The following is a 26,338-nucleotide window of genomic DNA, read 5'->3' as shown; positions in this document are numbered from 1 at the left end:
GCCCTGATGAATACATAGCCCCTGGGCCCGATGGCTCAAACTGAACACCGAGTGTGTTCTGACATGCTCAGCATACACTAATGGGACTTCTGACAGTCTTGTGCATTCATCCTACAAAAACCCGGCATGGTGCCAGAGGGGAACAGAGGCTGGGTGTGAATGTAGTGCACTGGCTGAAGATCTGGAAAGTAAAAGGCCACAGGTCAAACTGGTGCAACATCTAATGTGTCCATCAGGAGCCATTTATAGTGCCAAACTGTCCTTTGGCAAGAAAGGGAGCCCCTTCCTATTCATTTGCTACAAATTACAGTACTTTACATAAGAGCAACAGCTGCAGTAAATTTGCCAAAGTGAGTGAATCCACATATCTGCACTGACCGTCCATTTCCAAGGAGCCGCGTTTACTTAAGCATGACCGTTTGGCTGAAGCTGGAGAAGCTCTACAATTATGTGACTGCAGGGCAAAACACGCCTGTAATCTGTAACCTGCACGCAGGCGTCTGCACGAGAAGCGGACAACACGGGTGCTGTCCGCGGTGCTGAAAAACAAAACTGGCTAAAACGGGAGCTAAATCCTTACTGGGAACGTGCTCTTTATGTCCCAAATTGCTGTTTTCACAGCCAAACATGGCCTGAGTCTAAACACGTGTTACACAGTGGACACAGCTGTCTCGATTCCCTTGGAAAGCCAGTGTTGTTACGTTATAGAGCACGCCAGACATATAATTGATTATGGTTATTTTGGAAAAATGTCAGTAGAGCGGTGTAGCCCAATGATGTTGACCTTTTAAGCTGTGTAACTCTGTTCAACAGCATTACACAACAGTGCAAGTCCAGGAAACCGTATTGATCAGGATTTGTTGCAGATCTGAGATCGGATGTTTGTTTTTATGTAGAAAAAAATTAAACAAACTCAGGCTGAAGATTACAGTCAGAAAATTTCGAGTATGCGCGCACTCACGTGTTCCTTTAAGCTAGAGTGGTGTCAGGTTTACTTTTTTCCCTCTAAATTGGTAAAAAAATAATAATACACGAGTACATTTAAAAAAATGCGCCTTGAGGAACTATATGTGCGTTAATGCGTCGACATAAAGCCGATGTTCATTACGACCTCCATAGAAAACAAACCACTCTATCTAAGACATGTCATTATATTGGCGACATTATACAATATGCATAATATTAGAGCGGAGTAATATACGGCTGAGAGTAAGTCCCTGGTGTGCAACGAGAGGAAAAACACACAAACAAAAGCGTTAACTTGAGGTTTTGGCGATGCCGCCTACTGAGACCACCATTACGCATTGATTAGTTCCCCCCACAGTGAAGCAGCAGAGGAATTTCTGGGTGCAGATATAGGACCACTCCTCTCTCTGCATACGATTTTCTCTCCTCTCTCCACAGTCGGGGCTTGTTGGTGAGGAAGGGGGAGGATGGTCTTGCAGTCGACGAAAGGAACAGGAGTTTATTGAGGAGTAGCTGCAACGGGAGGAAAAGCCTGTGCACATGAGCCTTGCGGATGTCAAGAAGAGAAAAAAAGAAAGGCTCGCGCCTGGACAGATGACCGCTCTGTTGAAACACTGGCGCTTGAATTGTTTAACTTGTTGATGCAACGTTTTTCTACTGTTTCCCCCCCTTCTCGTCTGGGTGCAGTGACACATAGATGGGTGGCGGAATCGCAAGTATTCTCTTCCTATGATAGGTATTTATTGAACTCGCCGTGGATGCAGTTTAAAGAGAAACCTTCTTTAAGGTGGGTGTTTTTTCCCCTTTTCTCTTACTCTTTTTTCCCCTTTTTTTTGTAAAAGAAGGGTAAAAGAAGAAGAAACACGCCTGCTTTTATTGATGGATGATGATCGAAATCTAATTCATATTCTGCCGCAAAGTGGGCTTCCATAACTGAACAGTTACACTGTTGATAAGGCTGTGGAGAGTGATACTGCGCATAACACCATAGAGTATCAGTAAAAGTAAATGGGCTCATGCGTTTTCTTATCACATTCTGCTCCACAAGCCTATAACCGTCACTGTCCCTATCTGTTCTTCCTGCAGATGCAATTCATCTCCGAGCCGTAGCACTGTGATAACCGGAGCAGGGTCGTTTTAAAAAAGAAACTACAGGTCAGCATGGCAGCAGGTGTAGCGGCATGGCTTCCCTTCGCCCGAGCAGCGGCCATAGGATGGATGCCCGTGGCGAGCACCCCGATGCCCATGCCTCCTCAAGACAAGAGGAAAGCCCAGGACGGACTTATTATCCTCAACGTGAGTGGGACCAAGTTTCAAACGTGGCGAACCACTTTGGAGAGGTACCCGGACACTTTGCTGGGGAGCACGGAGAGAGACTTCTTTTTCCACGAGGAGACAAACGAATACTTTTTCGACCGCGACCCTGACATCTTCAGACACATCCTCAATTTCTACCGCACGGGGAAACTACACTATCCGCGCCAAGAATGCATATCCGCGTACGACGAGGAGCTCGCGTTCTTTGGTATTATTCCCGAGATCATCGGGGACTGCTGCTACGAGGAGTACAAAGACCGAAGGCGCGAAAACGCGGAGAGGCTTCAGGATGACGAGGAGATGGACATGAACAATGACGTCACGCCAGTCAACCTGACGTTCCGGGAGTACCTGTGGCGGGCTTTTGAAAACCCCCACACCAGCACCTTGGCTCTGGTCTTCTACTATGTCACGGGGTTCTTCATTGCCATATCAGTGATGGCCAACGTGGTGGAGACGGTTCCCTGTGGGTCTTTGCCCAACAGGTCAAAGGAGATTTCCTGTGGAGACCGTTACGCTCTAGCCTTCTTTTGTTTGGACACCGCGTGCGTCATGATCTTCACGGTCGAGTACCTCCTCCGATTAATCGCGGCGCCCAGCCGGTACAAGTTCATGAAAAGTGTGATGAGCGTCATCGACGTGGTCGCCATCATGCCTTACTACATCGGCCTGGTGATGACCGACAACGACCAGGTGAGCGGTGCTTTCGTCACCCTCAGAGTCTTCCGGGTTTTTCGGATTTTCAAGTTCTCCCGGCACTCCGCTGGGCTGCGCATCTTGGGCTACACCTTGAAGAGCTGCGCCTCCGAGCTGGGCTTCCTCCTCTTTTCGCTCACCATGGCCATCATTATCTTTGCCACGGTTATGTTTTATGCGGAGAAAGGCTCCACGGCCAGCAAGTTCACCAGTATCCCCGCAGCCTTTTGGTACACCATTGTCACCATGACAACACTGGGGTAGGTGGCTGCAAAAGTCCATTAAAAAACAAAAGAAACAAACAAACAAAAAAAAAACCTTCAAGCGCTCGAGACACACCACAACTCACCAGCTCGGCTTTGTTACTGTGTCGATAAACACACATAACACACAACAATGAAAAAATTCAAAATTAATATTACTGCAATAATACCAACAATTAAACAATTATTATGTAGTAGTGTTCTCAACGAGCACTTACAATTAGCTAGTAGATCTTAATTTGCATAAAAATATTTTAGAAAATTGTAGCTGGGCCACAGGTGTGGGTCATTGAACGTATTAATGCTCAGCCAATCAGAGAGCAGGAGCAGTGTGCTTTATAGAAGCTTCCGTGGTCGATTCGCTCCCCAATCAGCGAGCCTGCCCCTCACAAGCACCTCTTATCATTCTGAGGGTAAGCTACCGTCCCTGCCCGTTTCTGAGGGTCGTTACCGAATGCCTTTCCAAAGGTTACCGCAGTGTCTTTAAAAAAGGCGCTTTTATTGTCGAGCTATAGGAGCAAACAAACTACAGCTCACTGACCACGCTCCCACATACCGCATTAACAGGCCAAATTAAAGGCAAAGCAACGTATAGGGGACACACACACACACCTCTCCTCTCCCTGCACCGCCTCCTCTCCGCCTCTCATTCACCCTCTCTTAGCTCCCCTCTCTCCGTTTCAACAAGGTGCAGTAAATATTTGAATGCCAATTTCATGCTCGCGAACACCGCCGGTCGCAACCACGTGCTGATGTAGCATAGAATAATTAAACTCGGGTTGGACGATTACATCAAATTAATTTGTATTGATGAGCGCGCTCAGCTGCACTGTGTGGCTTGCTGTTATTATTATTATTATTGTTGTTATGAGCATTATTCCCAGTCTTCTTTGGTGATGCGCTTTCGGACCACCTCTGTGTGTTGCAAACTTTTGTCACCGTCGATATGTTTGACCCGATGCCTGCTCGCATAACAAAACAAAACAAAAATCAACAAAAAAGGTAATGCGGAGTTTAAGCAACGGGGGAATCGCAATCACACTAAAGGAAAAACACAACAACGTATACCGGTTGCTTCAGCACTCGCTGCTGCTGCTCGTATGAGGTTGAGCACAGCCGCTCAGCCAGTGTTAGTCCTCTTCGCTGATGACACAGAAATTAGGGCCCGGGTTTTAATTTCAAAATCACAACATCGCAAAGCAAACACTACAAAAACAAATTGCTTCTGGCAGTGTGTACTTGTGTGTGTGTCTGCAGCAGTGCATAAGCTGGAGCTATGTAAGGCACAGTCCTGAGAATATTAAGTTCAAAATGTATTCCTTCTTGTACTACTATCATTATTACTGTTGGTTTGAACTGACACAGGGATCTCCACATTGCGCACAACCTGATTGGGGGGGGGGGGGGGAATAATCCCTCTTGTTTTTGTCTTCCTTCACATCTGCATTGATGCAGCCACTCAGCACCTGAGTACCCCTCAGCTCTGCAGGCAGCATATTTTGTTATTATTATCATTATTGTAATTGTTATATAATTAAACGGTGACATTTCCCTCTATCTGTGCTCATGCTGCGGGTGACACTGAGTTAGTGGATTTTCTGTCTTCTTAATGGCATACAACTCTTCCCTCTGTGCTCACTCAATATCAGTCGAACTACCACTCACCCTCGAAATGACCAATGAGAGCATAATTAGTAATGGGCACGATCTGGTGATTGAAGCGAGCCACCTCGTACACAATGCTGCATCGGCCGTGCTTTCCATTTGGATTCAAAGCGCGGGTGAAGGATGAGTTGTGTAAGAGGGTTCATTATTTATCTTTGGGGAGAAACAAAGATATTGCTGCATTCAGCTCGGAGTCTTTGTGTTGCTCTAGATGGATTTGAAAAAGATGTTTTTTGCCGCGAGAGGACAAAACTGAAATGTCCTTGGTAATGGGGACATCTTTGTCACTCCATTGTGATCCATGACAGCCCGGCTGACAGATTCGCAACCTGAACCGAAGCCTTACAGTGCTGCAGAATGCTGCATAGTGGACCACTGCTGGAGAGGCTGAATACTCATCAGTGTAAGACAAAGTCAGCCCCTTCTCACGATCCATCCTTGTCTTTAAAGGCGTGCTTCTGAAAAAACACATCTCATACAAGCCTACAAACCAGAGTCATGTCTACTGATACAGCGATGTAAGAAAAGCATCTGCTATATTCTTCTCCAATCACCTTCAGATGCTTATCTGATCAGGGGAAATGAGATATTCTGATGGTATGTATCAGAGCTCAGCATGGAGAAAAATTGATCCACGTCTGACAAATAGGTATTTAGACCCATATGAATGGGGTTGTCTTTTCATTCGCTGGCAAATAAGCTATTTAGAGACTAGCGGGTGCACTACTGGCTGGAACCTCCATTTGAAGCCTTTGAAAGCATTTGATTTCATTCGATTAGTCAATGATGCTTTATGCCTGCATGGTATCATGATGCCTTTCCACTACATATATTTTCAATTTCCCCTCACTTGCACCCCGTGGAAGTAAAGACTGTGGTGTGCGTTCTCTCCCCTGCTGATGGCCCATTGATTGTGCTTAAGCAGACGTGCAGACATTGGGAGAGCAGGGGCTCCTGTTCAGAGGCACTTGGCAGGCAGCCTGAACGAAAGGGAAGGGTGCCTGGAGACCAGCGGAGAATCAATAGCACTGTGCAGCTGCGTGTCATGCCTCTGTGTGTCTACTCCTCTGTGCCACCAAACACAGGACAAGACCCACTTATCCCTCCTTCTTTATTGAGCCTAATCTCTGTGGCTGCTTTCGGATATCCAACAAAGAGGAATCTGCTTCTGCCGTGAACTTCAAGAACTGGGTGTAAAATATGAGATTTTTATCTGCAGCTTTGCGGTATCTTTGATAACGGCAAGTGAGTCTGAGGGTATAATTTAGTGTCTTGATTTAATATTGTTCATTTAAGCTGGTATTGCACTTTATTAGGCTGGAATCAGACATTGCAGTGTTTTCCTGCTCTTATTTTCTCTGGATGATCCACATGGTCAGGGTGAATTAGCTGCAGAGGGAGTTTTTGGTGCTTCAGATCTTTTAAGTGATTTAAGGTGTAATGGAGTGCACTGCTGAGAGCAGCTGTGAAAACGGTGGAAGCCAAGCGCAACCCACAGGGGAAGAGGAGTGGGGAGGACAGGGCTTAGTCTGGCGTAGGCTAAACCTAGACACGTTCCTCTGGACACTGGCAAACATTACCTTTGATAGACACGATAGGCTCGAGCTTCTGACTCAAACACGCAAGCCCACACACAGTTTCCATATATTGAAATGTACTCGTTGCCCACCAAGATGCCTAGGAGGAATGGTCATTATAATTACTGATTTGTTGTGACATTTACTATGTAAATTGTCCTGCGGTGTAATAAATACGCGTGTACGCTGTAGTCACTCAACAGATGCAGAATTTATCACCTATGCCGTTTGTCTGTGCTGCAGCTCCACCCACCAAATACAACCGGAACGGCTTGACAAGTGAGCCCTATAAACCTCTCAGGATAGGATTTATAAGACAGAGAAAGCAAGGTTAACAGACACGAGGGTCACTGTAGGGCCCATAAGCCAGCAGAAGTATAACCATTATCATGCTTGCCAGTTCTGACACCTCAGCCCCCTGGCGATCGAAAACTACAACGCAAAGCATCAGCTTCACGGTTTAGCGTGGTGCAGAGAGCGAAGCTTTTTGAAGTCGAAACCCTTCACCGCATGTCAAATGTAATTGAAACGTGCAGGAACAATCTGGAGGGCCTTTTACTGTATCTGTACCCAAGAGATAACAAACGCATTCTTGATGATATAGTCCTCATGCGGTTGGATAAGTTGCCGTGCCCCTGGCAGCCAATGCAGAGAATTTTCACTCTTTTTTTTACTCTAATTCTTTTTTTCCCCCCTTCTGAGCTCGGCAGTCAGCGAGAACATTTGGTGCGTTTGATTATGTAGCGCAATTGGTGTAATTTTTGTGTTCAGTAGAATAAATTACACCACTTGCCATTGTGTATGTTATGCACATTATGAAAATCAGCAATCCATTTTGAGCGACGTGATGTGGCGCCGTGTAAAACAGAAGTGGCTAATGTGAAATGTGTAGGCCGCCGTCAGCCTGTGGGCTCACGGCGGTCCTCCAGGTGCTTTATTGGGGAGGAGAGGTGACGCTAATACGAGGCTGGTATAATAGTCCTGAAGTGACAGGTGACTTAATGAGAGGAACCTGGCACTGAAATGTGTTCTGTGCGAGCTCCTTTCTGCCCATGCAAATGACTGCGAAATGGAGGAGTGGAAGCGAGGGGAGGGTACCAGGCAGCTTTCTTCAGAGGAGATTAAGATCATTGTGAAAGAAGGAATCCATAAAAAAAAAGTGCTAAATTGAAAACACGCAAGCCCCTGCATTTTCTTTCTCCTCTTTGTTTGCTCAAACAGTTTCACTCTGGCAGTTAGAGATTTAAAAGGGTGCTTTGAAGGTTTGAAGTGGAATGATTGATTAAAATCTTAAGGCCATTCACATATTGCATATTTATTACATCATACTCCTGTGCTTTGAAAGGTAGATGTTTCTATTTGGTTATTTGGGTGTTAAATGAGTTTTCAATTATATATATTTCACTGAAAAAAAAAATCCAGCGTCAGAAAGAAAATGCATTTGCGGTCAGTCAACCCTGAACTGAAAAACAGATTATGGCCAGCTGGTAGGTTGATGTCAGGTTACTGTGTATGTGAACTGACTCTAAAAGCAGGCATGCGTCACTGCGGATGGTCAGATTGATAAATAATCTATATGGCAAGGACAAAATGGCTGTCCCCCCCATTTGATTCGATTTCTTTGACAGCCCATCTTCGAGGCAGCCCCAATAACACTCATTCCACGAGGGGGGATTTTCATTAATTCACTTTCAATGTGCTGCATTAAGCAGGGAAATCGACTAGCATGTTCTGCACTTGGGCCTTGGTAAGGCAGTGCGAGGATATAAAATATGGCACCAGTGTCTTTTTTTTTTCTTTTCTTTTTGCAACTCCTCAGCATTTCTTCTTTTGTATTGTGAGCAACGTACGAGATTAATGGAATTTTTCAGAACAAGATTAAAGTTGCACCGTATGAATGCGGCATCATTGCATTAGGAAATAAGGAGATATGTGAGAAAAAAAACATCACCTAGATTCCATTGTTGCTAGAAAGCATTTGTTATGCCTGATTCCACTCCCACCCGATCTTAACAGCCAAGAAACCCCGATCCAGCCTGAGTGAATGAATGAAACGAGGAAATATCGCCTGTTATGTGATTGTGTATGATCTTGAAATTTGATATGTTGTAAAAAGACATCGGATGTGTATATGTGCCACAAGATCAGAGGATCAAACAGTTTGCAAATGATAAATCCAAGCCCAACAGCTATTTCCCTCTGTGGTGCTGCATGGCTTATTTACATACTCAGCATTTACATACAGATGAAAATGGCTTGTCTGCCATGCAGACACACATAATGCCTCCTCATCACTTTGTTGAAACGTACAACGTACTCTAAATAGATTCTTAGGTTTAATCATATATTTTACAAAGAGCTTAGCATTAGATCAATTCAGTTATCATATCAAGATCAATAAAAATGTATTCAGCACAACACACAGAGGGTGTGCAATGCATTATTATTGCGATAATCCCAGAATCACCCATATCAATTAGAGGCCTTTCATTATAAAGGTGGTAATATTCACGGAGGTAATATATGTAGCAGAGGACCACTTGTCATGATTTATGAGGCTAATATATTTTCTGAGGATATCTTCACCATCTCCGACGTTGCTCATTTATTTTTTTCAGTTCTTTATTAATAAAATAACTACACGTGCGCTAAAGTGCGAGACAATTTTAATGATAAACAAGAAAATAATATTGCGTGACTTTTATGAACCAGCAAAGCGACTGCCATGTGCAAGCACAGCAATAAAGGAACAACCGGCCTGTGCGTTATTGATCCTGCTGATGATGATGTATTGACACACTAGACGAGGTAGTTTTACTTTTTGTGTGTGTGTTGTCATATTCTGTTGTGTTTCTTTGCAGCATCGTTTGCTTGTGTTTGAAGAAAGATATGACCCATATATGTTCTTAATGAGCAACCTTGACAGGAGCTGGTTACAGCAAACAACTACTGAGTGGAAGCAGTTTTCTTATTTGACACTGTCCTCCGAATAACAGTGACAGCATCGATAATTTCAGCAAGTAGCACTAAAAAAGTGAGAGAATTTTTTTTTTTTTTACTGCAATCATTTAGGTACCTTACCAAAATAGTTATTTTTACCTAAGCTGAGTGCTTATCTAACATAATCATGATTCAGAGCTAATCAAGTGATTCTTGCCAATCAACCAAACCATGCTTTAAGTGTAGCGTCGTTGCTTGCTACACCAAAACTGTTCACACATTGCACAGACCCCTTTTTATAGCTACAAGAACAGCAACTAAAAAGTTTCCCTGGAGAAAAACAGCGAGTACCACTTACTTGTTTAAAATTTCATGGTGTGGGTTTCACCATGAGGTCAACAAACTCATTATCAGCTCAATATGGTGTTGAAACAACAAAGGAATTAATTGGTATGAGCCACATGGTCACATTAACATTGCGGAGGGGGAAAAAAAGGTCACTGATAATAAACTGTTGAGTTTTACATATGCAAGCCAATGCCCTTGCACTTATTACCTTTGTGTAGCTCTCAAACTAATCAGCATACAAAGTACAAGCTGTGTTTGTTTTCATGGTGAGCTGCAACATTTTTAATGCCCACTGTTCCTATGTGAACACTGCACAGCGCCCATATTGGCATGCAACATGGAGTAGTTTGAGGGAGAAAATGTCACCTTTTTTTATTTCTTAAATTTTTAGATGCCACCGTCACTACAATAAATGTGGAACTAGCAATCATCATACTGCTTTTTCAAGACCGAACCAGCCCTCGCACCCTTCTTGACCTCAAAATCCGACGTCGCAGCACGGGCGTGGGGCGGAAGAGTTTCGCAGACGATGGCAACGATAGGCTCGCCCGTCTCTGTGAGGAGCTTGGGAGAAATGTGTTGCTCTTTGCACCCACTATTTCTCTCGAGCGTTGGGGACAGCACAGCAAACATAATATCTTGAAATGGTGCCAGCTTTTGTAATGCCAGAGTGCGAATCTCCCTCCCCCTGACATTTGTCTCTTTATCAGAAATACCCCTCAGCTAACAAGCCTACATCTGTGATCAGCAGAGATTCAGAGATTATAGCTAACAGCAACAATCAGTCTGTTGCGTGAATGAAACAGAAACAAAAAAGCATTCAAAGTCGCGCTTTGCTTTCGTGCTTTTTCTGACACTTCATTTGAAGAGCGATAGGATTTCACTGTAGATAAGGTTTTAAAAAGAAAGCGGTTCTGGTTTTAAAGCCTCTCAGCAAAACATTAACTAGGCTGAAATGAGAGAAGCACATTACCTTGACACCTACCCCAGTTTTTAAAGTATCTACTTTTAAAAGCTACACGGCATACATTCATTTGGCTGTGTCAGACTTTTATTGTACAGCAGTATGTTATGTTAACGCCATTTAATGCCATGCGTTTTGCAAAAAAGCTGAAATCAATATGGACTTTCATGTTCCCCAAACAAACGTAAGGCATGGGTTTTCATGAGTTTTTCGAGAAAACAATAAGACCTTGACGCTAGCACGTTAATGGAAACTTTGTTTACAGCCATCCGTAATACCTGAACGCCTGCAGATTCGAGCGAAGTCGTGAATATTGATTCTGCCCGTTTGTCAGCCTGAACGTTTCTTCCAGCCAGGGCCGGCCCGTGGCATAGGCCGTATAGGCAAATGCTAAGGGCGCCGTCCATCAGGGAGTGCCACGCCAGTGCCACAAATGTTGAAAAAAAAAAAAAGTTGGTACTATTATTTCTAAATACAAAAAATAATCCCACGTTAATTAAAATGCAAAGTAGAGCTTATTTAATAGAAATATTATTTGTTACAACATTACACTACACTGCTGATGTAGGGGGGCGCCACCTAAAATCTTGCCTAGGGCGCCAGATTGGTTAGGGCCGTTTCTGCTTCCAGCGCTTGTGAATCAACACATTATTTCATCAGAACTGAGGAATCTTGTGCCAGTTTACGCCGCCAAGATGCCACAATAAAAGCTCCTCATGATCAATACTGATCCGGCTTGAATGAAATCCACAGTGTTCTCTGTAAGAAAAAAAGAAAAAACAGAAAGAAAACAGAGCTGTGCAAAGCTCACGAGTCTGGCTTTGAATCGAGCTGCCCATGCTAGCCACTGTTAACCCAGTTTCATTGTTGAGTCTTTGCCACAGGCTCCATAGATTATTAGTTTCTGTATGCAGCATGAATGATAAGAGGCTATGTCCCATTTCAGTTTAGGTATAAAGAGCTTCCTCCTGTCTGCCTGGCAGGGAGGTCCTGCTGAGATGAGGGATGTCAGCCTGTCACCCTGACACATGGCAGCTGTTTCCTGCCTGCCCCAGCTACTATAAATAGCTAAATATATCACCTAATGTAGGCCATTTGGTCAAACAGAAACTAAGCAGGGCATGAGCTCTGGGCCTATATGTTTCCCTTTCACCTCAAACGAATTTCTCATGCACGGTGGTGTCACCAAATCTTCACCGTTTTATCCTTCTGTGACTATCTCCTTCCTGTCCAACGTGGATTGATGACATATTAGGTTGCGATTTTGCAGCGCCATCACTTTACGTCAGGTTCGGAGCTTCAGCTGAGCGAATGCACGCTCAAAAATCTTTAAAGAACAATTGTGTACAGGTTTCATTAGTATTCTTCTATAATTTTAACATTTTGATGAGATATTGTAGAGCTAAAATCCTGAGGCAGTAAATAAAGGCAGTCTGAATGATCCCGGCGCAATAGGCCTGCAATAAGGATCAGCTTGTGACTATTATAGTGTTTCATTGTGTGATTATTATTTTTTTAATGTCTCAGAAAGGTGTTGTTTTAGCTCATCAACATTTCAGTCACACACAACGCTGCGACACAATTAAATTACCACAAACTACGGTCTGCAGAAAGAGTGTTAAATCAACTCTTTGCTGTCACATTCTCGAGAACCGAGCATTAAATCTTCACAGAGGGAACCGGCGATGCTGGTTCATTGTGCCCACCCACCGTAAACTCAGAGCAGCTACACGACCGGCGGAAAGCAGCACATATCAGTGTCAGTCTCTTGTGTGTATTGAGCGTAATTTACTGTCCCACTGTGATAAAGCATAGTATTTTCCTTCCAGGTTTCTGTATAAACAGCTAGAAGCAGAAGTTGTTTAAGCCAATTTACTGGCATGGCTTCATGAATGGCAAAGCTGATCTGTAAGTCAGTGCGCCACTTTAGTCACATCTACAGTTGCAAGAAAAAGTTTGGGAATTGGCTTTAAAATTAATCTGCTTTTGCTGTGAATTCTGATCATTTATTTTCACAACACAAAAAACACAGTCCAACTGAACTAATGACACACAAACTGTTTAATGAACACAATGAAGAATTGCAGTGAAAGGAAGTGCATCGTGGCCAAAAGCTTTGGCAGAGGCACCACTGCCACAATCAAAATCTTTCTTTTGTTTGCCACTAAAAGATTTTGTTGAAACTTATAAAAACTCTTATGATTGCTCCTCACTATATCAGAGAAATAACAAAACTTTAGTAGCAAAGTGCATGAAAAACAACATTTGTACCACCCCAACAAAAATAAAACTCTCGTGCACCACTGTATTTCTACAAGAAATTACTTTTGAAAGGTATTCCAAAAAAAGGAAATGACATTGGAATTGTGTGTTGCAAACTCATCCCTACATTTATTTTCTAGCACATGTATGGAGGGATTTGAAATCTAATACAGAAATCCATGAACTGTTTCAAAAATGGACTTTCCCATTACTTTACCAGGGGGAAGGATTAGAAAAGTGCAGGAGCACCTTGTGGACCTAATGGACCTTAAGGATGAGCGAGTGTATTTTTAATTAAGATATTTTTGACTTATTATTTGATTTATTCTCGTCTTTTTTATAGAGCAAACACTTTATTTTATTGTGTGTGTGAACCGCTGACCAACACTGATGCATTTCCTTCAGGATCAATAAAGTTTTATGATGAAATGAAAAGAAAAATAGCTGCAATATCCAGATATGAGCGTCCTGACATGCTACTGTAAAACGGTGACATTACTTAACACCAGCATGTTGGTACTGCAGGTTTGAGCACGTAGTCTGTTCAAAGCAACCATATGTTTGACTACAGCCTCACAGTGCTTGTGTTGCTGTAGAAGTATTCCGATTTTTGTAATCCAATTACACCCTGTTACTATGTTTTGTTAAAATATATAACTATAACTATTCAATACTAAGACCCCTTAATTTTCTCAAATATCACACTGAAGGAGTTTCACGTCTGATTGCTTTGACATCAGTGTTACAGGATATCTTGTTAGAGAAATGTATTCAGCTGTATTTTCTCTGGCTATCTCCTTGATTAATTCACATTTTACTGTGCTGAGCATTACTTAAAGCACCCATGCGGGATGTCTGTGTTCCCCTGATAATGTGTCACCTGCTACAGCACAGAACAACTTGGGGCGAATTCATCGACTTCTGGAGAAAGAAATCGGCGGTGAAAGTGATCGCTGATCGTTGTCTGCCCAAAAAACTTATTATTGCCCAGTTAATATCAAGTCCACAGATGCATAACCATCTATCACTTGGATGTGTCTAATGAATGATTTTTGGGCAGTGATTCAGAGAAAACACTGTCGGTTAGAGGTGCGTGAGCACAGCGGCTTAGGCTGACACTTTTTGCTTAACTGGGTGCATTATGTTATCCATATAATAGATAGAATTATACAGATCTTTTGAAAAGGACGACTTTGTGTTATCCTCTGAACATGTAGTTCAAACAAAGTATTTCTGTGTAGAAGAACAGAGTACTTCTTAATCATTGGGGGGAAAAAAAGCTTGATTCTTAGCCCACAGTTTAAGCCCCTATTTTAGTGATTACATGCCTCACAGGGGACGCTAGGCAGAAAACTAATAAGGTCAAACAAGGCAGACATATTAAAGGTCCAAAAGGAGAGAGGGAGAGAAATTCCAATCCTATCTTGCCTATCAGTGCCTTCTGATGTTTTGCTGGTTGGATTTCTTGGATGTAAAAACAACAATACTCGAAAGCGCTATTTGAAAAGGGATAGACGGTAGCTACTGTAGATTGTTCTGCTTGTCTGGGTGTTACTGCAGTGTGGGTCCAGCTCCCATCTAGAGGATTTCCTGCCTGTGAATCTTGTTGCAGGTGTCCTACACAGGAGTATCTCAGTTAAGGACTGCATTTCCATGTGGGGGATTTTCATCTTTTTTTTTTCCTTTTTCAAAGGTATTAGTGGGAAATCGTAAACAGTTGATGATTATTTGTATTTTCCTCTTAGCCAATTGTCTGTAATCCCACGAAGGAGCTTAAGAGTTAGATTTCTGGCATACACTCTCTTATCTTTACACAACCAACACAGACAAATGGAATGTATCTCACTTTGACTGAGGCCAAAAGGCAAAGTGAGTTGTGCAGAGGAAAAAAAAGCTGCCCAGATAGTTAACCTTAATAAAGGCAGACACTGCAGTCAATTCCAGAACCAGCTCAGCCTTATTTAATTGCACACATATGCGTCTCACAGTATTTTCACTGGCAATGTATTATATGGTGAAATCTGTGGTAGACTGTCCTCTGGAGGTCGCAGGACAATCATACCCGAGCTTTCACGTAAACTGATCCAGCATCAAAGTGTCAGATGTGACATTCAGTAACCTCCAAAGGAAACACGGTCTCATTTTGAATCCAAAAATTCCATTTTACATGGATTTAACTGCAGTTTCTTTCCCCGAGATTTTTGCGCACATATGTCAGAGACAGAAAACAAGCTGCGCTGCTGTTGTTTCAACTCCCATCGTCTTTTCTATGAAATGGCATCCATCAAAGTTAATGGGCTGTAATCATCACCACAAATACACTGTCACACGTTCCACTGCTCGCTCCTGAGTATTCAACTCCCAGTCAATGGGATGTAAAGAGTGACAAGCATGAGGAACACAATTTCCCATATCATTAACGGCTCCGAGTGAGAATTGGAAAAGAATCCACCCACCGCCCCCAAAAAAGTTTTGCCTATTCTTCAGATTTAGATTCTGTTTGCTCAACCTCTTCTGGGACTGCAGAGGAGAAACATTTATTAGATGCATATGTGACAAACAGTCAATACTACTGACGCCGTTTTTCAGGCACCCATCCACATTGTCATCTGGTGAAATAATTCTTATTAAAGTATGTCACTTGTTACTGACAGATCTGCTGCGTGCTAGATAGATTAATTTCCCAAGAAGCCAACTCTGCCAGCTTCCAATCAGAGTTCAGCGCATCACGTAGATCTACTTATCTCCAGGCAGTATGCTGCTGGACTAATCATACATCATACAGGTTTATACACACACACACACACACACACACACACACACACACACACACACACACACACACACTACTCTTTCAGTGCCTGCTATGGCAGAGCTCCAAGAAGAGCGTCCCTCCTGTATTTGCGTGTTTGATAGGATGGTTTAGCTAAAGCATCCCCAGAAGACAATTTGTAGACCTCAACAGATGGAGAAGTCCAATTAGAAAGTGGGAAAAATGAGAGATGAATGTCCCTGCTCTTTCTCTCCCGGGACAGACAGCTTTTCTTTCAGCACAGGTATTAAAACCAACACGTGTCGGAGGGAAAACATCACAAAAAAAAGAGAAATAAAGGATAACGAGGCTGGGATTTGATTTCTTAACATGACACAGTCAAAAAAGTAGCCACCGAATATGATACAGTTTGCTCGCGCCACATCTACAATATGTATAAATGTCTCCTTATGTTGTCTGATTCTTCAAGGGCAAACATCCCACATAGCAATTGCCTTGCCATTAGCCAAGACCAAAAAAAGGAGAAAGAATGAAAAAGTGCTTAAATATAGCAACCCCCCTGGGATAGTAGAAGGAAGGGCGTGCTGTGGTGTGATTAAAACGAATAACCTTCATTCAGTCACGTTTGTTAACGGTACATTTGAATGTGCTGTCTGTGGTGGGGGCCAAAGCTGTGCCTTTATCCGCCTTGTCCTCCAAGTTTGAACATCATTATTCACCAGGAAGCTCGTCCTCAGCGCTGGCAAAGATGCCGAAGTTATAAATAATGGGAGTTGTGTCATCAAGCACGCGTTGGGCCTAGGTCGGTTTAATTCTGGCTTTTAGCCACCCCTGCTGTTAATGCAGACATCGCAATAAACCTGTTGATGACTGATAGATTGTGTGGATGCAAGACCAATTTTCACTGGCAAAATGACCTTTTGCTTGTGTTGTTGTTGTCGCCACGGCCCCCGAGTTATTACTTTTCATGTCATTTTTTGATTTGACAGGAGAAGTCTCGAGGAGTGAAATGGAAAAAGTAATGATGTCCCCATGTGCGTGATGTAGCGTGGTGCAGGTGGGGCGATGGTAGATAGGGCCGCAGCTAGTAGCTCTGCTCTGCCCCGGGGGCCAGTCTGCAGCTGTTAGGAGAGCTTCAGCTCTTCCCAATTCTTCCCTGCAGGTTCTCGCTGCTTCCTTGGTACTCGCTGTTATCTGGGCTCGCTGCTGTCGCTGGTCTGGCTGCCGTCCACACTCTCTGGGAGAGAGCGCGCTCAGTACATTTTTACGCTTCGCCACTCTTTCCGTCTCATTCCAACCTCGGCTATTCCTCTCACTTTTACTGTGAGATTTTGAAGTGTCCCTTTGAACTGGCGACTGCTCCTATATTTATATATACATATATAATTTTTAACAGCTGTATTTTTCTACCTTGATATTTATTTCAAAGACAATGCTCCATTGGCACAGGCCATTTACGCCCTGAGTACTGTAACTACTTACAAAGCATCCTGAATGTATGTATAGTCTTGTGTATACAGGAAGTGAACCGATATATGAGAGGCTGCAGCTGTTTGGTGCAAAAAGCTGATACAGACAATTTAAAGTTGCAGCTCAAACAGAATACAGAACTTTTTTTTAAAGCCTGAGGACAATTGATTCTCTTCCTCAACACGTATTATCCTGCAACTTTTTTCGTGTTATTTATTTATTTTGCCTACCTTCAGTCTTTTTCTTTTAACCATTTGTTATGACGTTAACATGCCCGCAGCTAAAGACCAAAATTCATTTTTCGACTTGATTCATGAGTAACCCTTTAAGCCAGTCCATTGGTTAGCTTGTCTGGAGCTTTTAACACCACAATTTTCATCATTTGTCATAACGATGAATCAATTGACACGTCAGCTGACTACTTTGGATGTCAGCTTCTCAAATGGGCAGCTTTTATTTGTCTTCTGTAATTGGAAATCGAATAACCTTTGAGTTTGAAATGGTGGATCGCCACATCACCTTCAGCTCTGCTATATTGTGACGGGCATTTCCAATTTGTTTTTTTAATTCAATAGTTTAAACAGCTGCTGAATTAATGGCCTACTCGTTTTTGTATTACATGTGCAGTTGTGAGGCATTCGACGGGCGACTGTTTCATTAAACCTTTCAAACCCCATTCTACTCTGGCTTTATCTTATAGTACAGATAACCCTGATGACACTGCTGTGACATAGTCAGGGGTTATATATACACCAGATAAACCTCCTTTGAGATCCACAGAAAAAATTACACAGCTGTTTTTACAAGTAGCTCTCCTCCTTATAAAACTGATCTTTGTCTGGAAAATTGATGGAGTACCCTTATGTCATCTAAAAACCCCCAAAACACCCCCCCCTACCCTTTAAAGTGATGAATTGATACATAATGAAACTTGTAAATGCAGACCTAAAGGGACATATAGCCCAAAAAAGAGCTATACATCTTTACCTCTGCCTGGTGACGCTGTACTCTCCTGTTAAATGAGCAGATTTTTTTAGATAACGTAGCTTGTGAATGCACACTCTGCAAAGTCAGGGCAAAAGGGGCCATTTGGTGGAGGAAGCTAATATCCAGCGGCTGCTCTGCGTGGAATCGCACATCAAAGTTAATCTTGTGCCGTCTGCTCTGGCGGCGCCGCGGAGCACTAATCTGCTGTCAGCGTGATGAGGCTCCTGGACCAGTTCCCCTTTCCAACACAGAGGCACTAATCCACAAGACCTTTCACGTTTTTTTCTCCGCTTCATCACCTGACCAGACAACAAAGGTCACAAGGTTCCCTTTGAAATCTCGTCTGGTCAATACTAGCTGAGCATCGCCACTGGTTTTGGTGTTTATTGTGTTTCAGTTTAAGGAAAGCTGGTTTTGGTGCATTTTGCCTTTAAGAGCCACATCTTACTTTGAAGTGTACTTTTTTTTCTACTTTAGACTGGAAAAAACACAAGTATTAATGCGGCGAATGCCACGAACACAGCAACCGCTGTCATTACTGCTAGTTTTTCCTTAATTGATCATCTTAAGAAATTCAGTTTTCACCTTTAACCCTGCCTCCGGCATTTAGATTCCGGAGGTGAGGTAACTTGCTGCCAGTTCAATGAAAGCTTTCGGCGTTCAAGAAAATGCCACTGCTCTTTTGCCAGCATTCAGATTAACCTACGATGAATACAGAACGAGTTCATTAGCATAATCGCTTGAGTGTCTGATGATTTCATTTTTATTATCACGTTCCCTTATAATCCATAGCTCTGTCGCCCCTTCGTGCTTTCAGCCCAGTCTTTCATGTTCCTTTGCCCTCCCCATTCAGTCACGAAGGAGTGTAATTGCATTATCAAAGTATTATACCGACGTTGTGGAATATATTTTTAGCCCTTGGCTTTCTGGAATGATGTAAGGCGGATGGGCAGAAATATAAACATGCAATGACAAATTAAGATTCTGAGCAATGTTTGAGTTGGCTTACCTTGGTTTCATCATGTCCAGACTGATTAAAGCATCTCTCAGGCCTCGCTTTAATAGCCACAAATCATAATTCTCATATTTACACGGTGGCATGCTATTTTTCTTGGTCCAGGTCAACACTCAACCCTCTTAAAACTTTTAATAATACAAAACAGCCTTTCATTTAGTTATCGAAAGCAATTGGCACAAGGAAATGGTTGTAATTATGACCATAAGGAGCTCAAGTGGGCCTAGAGGTGACTCGGCATATACAGTAATGGGGGGAAAAGGGCGCTTTTTTGCATAGTACTGCGCTTGTTTCTCAAGTGTCAGCAGGTGTAGACTGGAGACTGGAGAGGAGCAGAAGAAAAGAAAAATGTCAAGCAGGGCTGTGCTAGCACTGCATGATAATAGAAAAGGAGGAGAAAAAGAAAGTGAATGAAGCGTTTCATCTCCAACTCATAGTTAGAGGCAGGCAGGTCCAGGCAGAGGAAGGGTGAGTCAAAGTCAGGAGCGGAAGAGCAGTAAAGAGGAAAGCTTTTTATCATCCCTGACTCTTAAGAAGATCTCCCAAATGAGAGAGGGCGTGCATGCTAATGTCAAAGCCGCGGTGATAACTAGCTGCCTGGTTTTGCAGGGTGAGGGTTAAGCTGGGATTTGCAGGGCTGAGGGAATACATGTTTGATATGTGAGCGAGAGAGAGAGCTGAGGTGCCTTTGCCAGAGCCATACGTGAGGGATTATTTTATATGGTTTATCTGTGTCTTCGTGGTTCGAAGAGAGGAATTTTGCCGCTCTTTATTAGGTCTGTGTGGTTCCTGAGACTCTGAGGTGAACATTCAGCTGGAGGATCAAAATTATATAGACACTGCAGCACCACAAAAGCTTTCATTTACTATGCGTTAACACTGACTGGCACGCAGCCACACATTCTTGCTCCCACAAACTTCACATCCCAACCTTTGGCTCCACTCGTCAGCTTTCACAAATCTGCAGAGACCGGATCTCAGCTGGGTTGTGAAAATCATAAAAAATGATCTCGCGCATCTGCTCCACACTTCTTTTTTTTTAATTTGATTTTTTTCCCTGCATTTCAGCAAACAGCCAGAACAATGCAGCCTTTGCATTACTGCCTGCAGAGACTGCGACAGGCACCTATCACAAAGTTGTCCTTCCCTGTAGCTATTGTTTGCAGTTACTCATACCTGAGCACCCTGTTTTTCCTACCGCATGCATAACACCAGGCAGTGCGGTCCTCTGGTCCTCCCCTATCTGTGCTTCCTTCTCCCCATTATGTTGTGTAGTTCTGCCAGCCTCTCCTTCTTTCCCTTATCACCTGCAGTGAAAATCTAGCGGGCTAATCCCAGTGCCTGTGGGATTCCCCTCTCTATAATGATGTATATCTGAGGGATAGCATCAGAGCAGAGTCCTATCAGCCCACACACTCTTAATCCCATCAGTCTGTGGTGTCCAAACCCAGGAGAGGGAGCATTTTGAATGTTGTGCTCCCGGCCTCTTGCCAGAGATGCGGTGCAGAACATCAGGAATGATATGTTGCGTTCAGGGATCATGCTGGAGATCATGTTCATTTATTGTGTGTCAGACTGTTGAACCCTTGTGGTGTGTCTCCCAGCATTGCAGTGGTACATACTGTAGGTGTGCTAGCGTGTATTGAGTGCGAGCCTCCAAAGATTGTGCCAGTCTATCTGGCAATTACAAAGATTTAATTTGTACTGTTTTGCAGTCTGTTCGTGGTGGAAATAGATAAATACAAAATGTCCTTAATATTTTTAATTTATTTTAAACACGAAACAGATGCACATTTGGTGCATCAATGATATAAATTTATGAGCGCGAGAGAGAGGGAGTTTTCTTTCATTCTGCTACCTTCACTTGCCCTTGTATATCTGTACATACAAGAATGTCTATCCAGCTTCGATTTTCTTACTACATGGTAGGGCTGAACGATTATGGAAAATAATCTAATTGCGATTTTTTGCCCCAATATTGCGATTGCGATGCGATTATTTTTTAAGGTCTTTGTCTTCTGTATTATTAAACAAAGACAAGCAATACATCATATAGTATGGCCAATACTATATTACATTAATTTTAAACTGTTCTTTCCTGGAAGACAGACCTCTGTTATGATGACATGAGGTGATGCATGAATTGATGACTGACATTTTTATTTAACTTCTTCAATCACAACAGTATATTTGAACATACACAATAGTTTATTTTTAGCTTACAAACATCTGAGCATAAAGTGCTGACAAGGAACCCTGGTGTAAACATTAAAATGAAAGTCAGTACAATGTGCAGATTGCAGAAATATACATAAAAAAAAAATCAGTGGCTTTACCACACTCAGTTTTTCGACATCTGTGAACTACTAGACAGTCATTCAATTAAAAAATAATATTAAATAAATAAAACTAATAAATAAAAAATACACACATCTTACTGATCTCTGCAGTCAGTAACATTACACATAAAGTGCAAACATAATAGCAATTGTATAAACACACACACAAACACGCCTTTAAAGTTTAAAGGCGTGAAATTGGACGGTCTAGTTCTGATTAGCGTCACCGCTGTCTCGGTGGAGTTTAATAAACTCGGCCGTCTGCTTCTTGCTATCTAAAATATAACCAGACACTGGTGTAAATTCTCGACTGTCTCATACTTCTGTTTAATAAGTTTTCTGTTTGACGTTTAGTCAGCTGTGTGAAAACCAAGGAGGAACCCACCCGGGGGATTAATAAAGTTTTATTTTATCTAATCTAATAACTTTAATCTCAGCCAAACCGATTTACTCACGAACAAACAAAACACTGAAAAAAGCCCAACAATAACATTTTTAGGTTGTCTAAGTGACTTATATATTACGTTTAACCCGAGCAGCGAAACTCCGCGGTGATCTGAAAATGATGTGCCGGGAGTTGTGCCGTTCTCGGCCGCATCAGTAACCCTCGAGCTCCCGGCTAGCTGTCGAGCTGGTGGGTAGCAGGCGCCTCTGAAAACGTCAAAGCACTTTTGCAAATATGGGATATCTTGATAAACCGAGCAGATATTTGATGTTTACACAACTACTTTCTCGCCTGAAAATATGTTAAAAGTTTATTTTGTGACCCAGAAAGATTAGTATGAGTAATTTTAAAACTTAGTAGCGGCCGCCATTGCTGGAAACTGGAGTTTGGCTGGGCCGCGCTATGAATTCTGGGATATGGTAGTAATTTGGACAGCCTTATAATCGCAGTATAATCGCAGCCTTTGCGGTTAGAAAATTGCACTTGATCATGTCGCGATATTATCGCAAATGCGATATATCGTTCAGCCCTACTACATGGTCAGATTTACTACCTACTGGCACATAAAAGAATGGCCGACTGGTCAGCTCATTTGTGTTTTTAGAAACAAACATTTAATGAAGGCTCTTAATATGACATAAGCACCCTTACAACCTCTCAGTAACCCATGAATCTTGCAGTCTTCACAAATACAATGTCAGAGAATCTATATCCTCTTGTCACTCATGTTCATATGCCTTGTATGACATCCAGGCAGTGTAATCTATTTTCCTCAAATTCTCGATTCGTAGTTCATAGTATGATAGAGTTCTGGAGGAAAATTACTTTTTTCTTTTTGTTGTGGGGGGTGGGTGGGTGGGGGGGTAACATCTATTATTTAACTGTCAGCACGGATGAATATTGTGCTCTTTCAGCCTCATGGAGAAGGTACAGAGAGCAGTATTGTTGTGCAGCATTGCTCCATTTGCTCCTTGTCATGACTTGTAAAAGAAATGGAGACTGTTTCAACTGGTCAGGCTAATATCTGGAAGAGTCTGTGTTAAGTCCTTAGAGAAGATTTTAATGTTGCGTCCACTCTGACACTTTAATCTCTGTGGTACGTTTCACAGCACTGCCCACAAGAGATGTCTTCACTTCAAGAGCGCCTAATACTTCCTGACCTTGCCACTGTCCCGTTGTCCCCGCACAGTTTTATTGCCTCTCGCTGTCATTATCAACTTCTGATTGGTACAGTCGGTGACAGTATCAGAGTTTCACTATAATTGACAGGATTTGGTCTCACAGGTTTGGAGGGCTTGTCTGCACTGTAGAAACCACTGAACTGTGAAACGGAGCCAGTGAATTACCTCTGGAAGCATGATGGGGAGTCTGTGCGCCATGAGATTTTCGGTGAAGGTCAAACAGAAAATTGTGCATTCCCAGAATGATCAAAGACGTGTTGAGGAGACTTGATTCACAATGCACGGTGGGAGTTTACCAGTCTAAGAAAATGTAGAGTAAAAGTGGCTCACCTGCACATAATTGCTTGATAAAAGTCCTTTTTTTAAAATAATATATGAAAGCCTTGTTTTAGCACAGTAAGCTCATTGTGACTTTCCGAGCATAAAAGACAAATGCTGAGTGGGATGTGAAGTTAAATCAGTCTCAGGGAAGAAAATGAGACCGAAATTAATTTGAGATTCAGATTTTCAGATTGCAGGTCCCTTTGTAATTATTGCTATAAAACAACATGCATAGATGGCGCACAAGATAAGGACAGTGTGCTTAACTCATCTGTATTCTAATCAGCTGATGAATCAAAACGGTTAATAATTAAATTAGTTTCATTCCACTGCTTCTCACTGAAATATCAAATTGGAGTAGATCAAAGTGTGGTTTGATGAAAGTGAGATTTAATGTCTTTACCATGAAGGATTTAATAGGATGTCACCTCACAGTCCAGCAGTTTCACTATCTTAATCATAGGATTCTTCTTCCTTTGAACACCTTGACCTTGATCGCTTATCAGCACAGGCGAACACTGTGAGGCTTTTTGAACGTTAGATATTCACTTTGCTTCGATTAATGCACTTTACTATAGTCACTTGTGCAGTGTGTGAGCTAGTTTCGTACTAAAATCCACAAAAAGGAGGGTAGGAAGACCGCGACAGAGGCGCCGCTGGGCGACTGGTCTTCGATGCTGTTGACGAAGCCTCTGAAAGATCTGCCGCAGCCCTCCTTGAATCCTAATTGTCAGCACTGGTAAGCTGTTGGCAGTAATCACAACTGGAATGTGAGTTGTTGGGACAGCAGTGTGATTACTTCAGGCCTCTGTGCTTATTTCAGAAACCTGAGCTTATGCTCGCTTAAAGTAGGGATTTGTAATTTCTATCAGCCACCAAACCCTATTTGTGTTCAGCAGACAGAGTGGTACAAATGACCAGAAAAGGCCATTCAGGCATAGTTTATTACCTGAAAAGGTTCATTTCATTTAGTTTAATCTTTAGGGGGAAAAAACGAACCTGCCCTGTCTCTGAAAAGAGAAATAAACAAATGACGTGTCTGCAAAGTCATCCAGATATCTTTTTTTTTCACTTCCCACTAACCAGATGGCAGTCAGATTTCAGACACAGGGTTCTGGAAGACAATCAAGGAACAAGATTGCTTTTTTAGGAAGGAGGATTGGTTTAACTATATGTCAAATTAAAGGCCCTACGCACACACATATACACACAAACAAGCGTCTGTTTTGACTGTGTGTCAGTTCCTGTGTGTCCAAGCGTGTCCCTGTTTTTAGGTGTTGGCGCTAGCTGTGAGGCGGTGAGGTCATGTACAGAAGTGTCTCAGAGCACCCCTGATGGAATACCGCACTGCTTTTAAGGTCAACTGCACAAACTCTGCCACGCAGGTTGATACAGGGACTCATGAATGTTTGATTGGTCTATTATCCAAAGCCAGGTGAGGACATTCATCCCCCCGTTTCTAGAATTCAAATATTCCTTTGAGTCTGACATTTCTCCTACAGTCTGAGGCAACCCCGCGGTTTCACTCTCTCTCGGCGCGCCGAGCTTCATCTGCAATGCTGTCATCTCGCTGTCGGACAATTCTACAGAATGCGTTGTTTTTAAAGGCCGGCGCCAGCGCGAGCACAGTATGGTTTTAGGTGGGTGGAAGTGGGGAATTGATATTCAGTCATCTCGACATTCCTCTTCATCCTCTGCAGTGAGGATAAGAATCCGGTCATCCGTCTTTGTGTCTCACCCGTGTCAGCTTAGGGTAGCAGGGGTAGCAAATGTGAGTACCTGGTACTTAGAGACAACAAGAACAAAGTAGGAACATTACTTTAATCTGCAGCTGCTGTTAATTCCTACCTCTGCCATCATCCACGAGGCTTTGTGTATCTCAGCTTTCCCTTATGAACAATCCATCACTGTTACTGTTTCTCTCCAGAGTGCGCTTGCTGCTTTCCTTTCTCATCTGCTCGCTGCTAGGCTTTCCTTCCAAAAGAAGACAGTCACTGCAACACACTGTATTCCACAACAGACGTGCCTGCATCACTCCACTCGCCGCAGTAAAGTACATGCGAGGGAATGCTGTCTTCCATTTTTTTATGGATCTCTTAATAGGCTTTCAGCAGCACATCCAGAACCTATAATTGACACCTGCTTTCAGTCATTGTCTGCCATTAGATAGGAAAATGACTTGACCTGTAATGAACTGCAAAACTAATGACATCTGTGCGAGATTAGTCAACTTGAAAGCAAACTGTTGTACATGAAGTCCCATCAAGCGTGATATTAAAATGTCCACTTTTACATCTTTCCGCCCGAGCTCTGTAAAAGCCCAGACTGTTGGGCCCAACATGATGGAAACCTGAAGCTAATGACTCAAGCAGACGTCTGTGGGCATTAGACAACTTCATTTATGAAATAGTCAACCTCCCGTGTAGCGATACATTCACATTACCCTGCCTCACTTGAGAGACGGACTACTGTCACAGCCACTGAGCAATGCTGATGTTCCTTCCTACCTGCATTCATCTTACTCTCGGGAGGTAATGGTCTACTCAGGTCATTTGCGCATTAGGGTCTCACTCATTCATCTCACCCACCTGCGAACGTGTGAATTGCCGGTCCTCTGCAGCACACGGAGAGATGTTTAGATGACACGGAAAACATACGTGCCCTGAATCATTCATTTTAAGTCCCAGTGCTGCTGGTGGCCTAGCATGTCAGCACAGAGCCGCTTGTGAATATGCAGATTATGCTCATACGAATGAATTTGCAGATTTTTTCCCTGGATCTGTTAATTGCCTTGGAGACATCGGGATTT

The 26,338-nt window shown here is 42.8% G+C and overlaps 1 protein-coding gene across 2 annotated transcripts in view; it reads left to right on the top strand.

The window, feature by feature from the left end:
• Positions 1 to 2,127: 2,127 nt before the first annotated feature.
• The window catches only part of LOC146628101 (A-type voltage-gated potassium channel KCND2-like), a 31,216-nt gene continuing 7,005 nt past the window's right edge, over positions 2,128 to 26,338 (top strand). For both annotated transcript variants that reach the window (XM_085357575.1, XM_085357574.1), the window contains exon 1: positions 2,128 to 3,239. In XM_085357575.1, coding sequence (XP_085213701.1) covers positions 2,128 to 3,239 — 1,112 coding nt within the window. The remainder of the gene's footprint in view (positions 3,240 to 26,338) is intronic.

This window comes from Diplotaxodon limnothrissa, linkage group LG7, assembly GCF_057381915.1.
Source record: "Diplotaxodon limnothrissa isolate DT_005_m linkage group LG7, D_limnothrissa_male_GT1.1, whole genome shotgun sequence".
NCBI classification, from domain to species: Eukaryota; Metazoa; Chordata; class Actinopteri; order Cichliformes; family Cichlidae; genus Diplotaxodon; species Diplotaxodon limnothrissa.
Note: the sequence above shows the minus strand (reverse complement) of the source record. Positions and strands in the feature narration are given on the sequence as shown.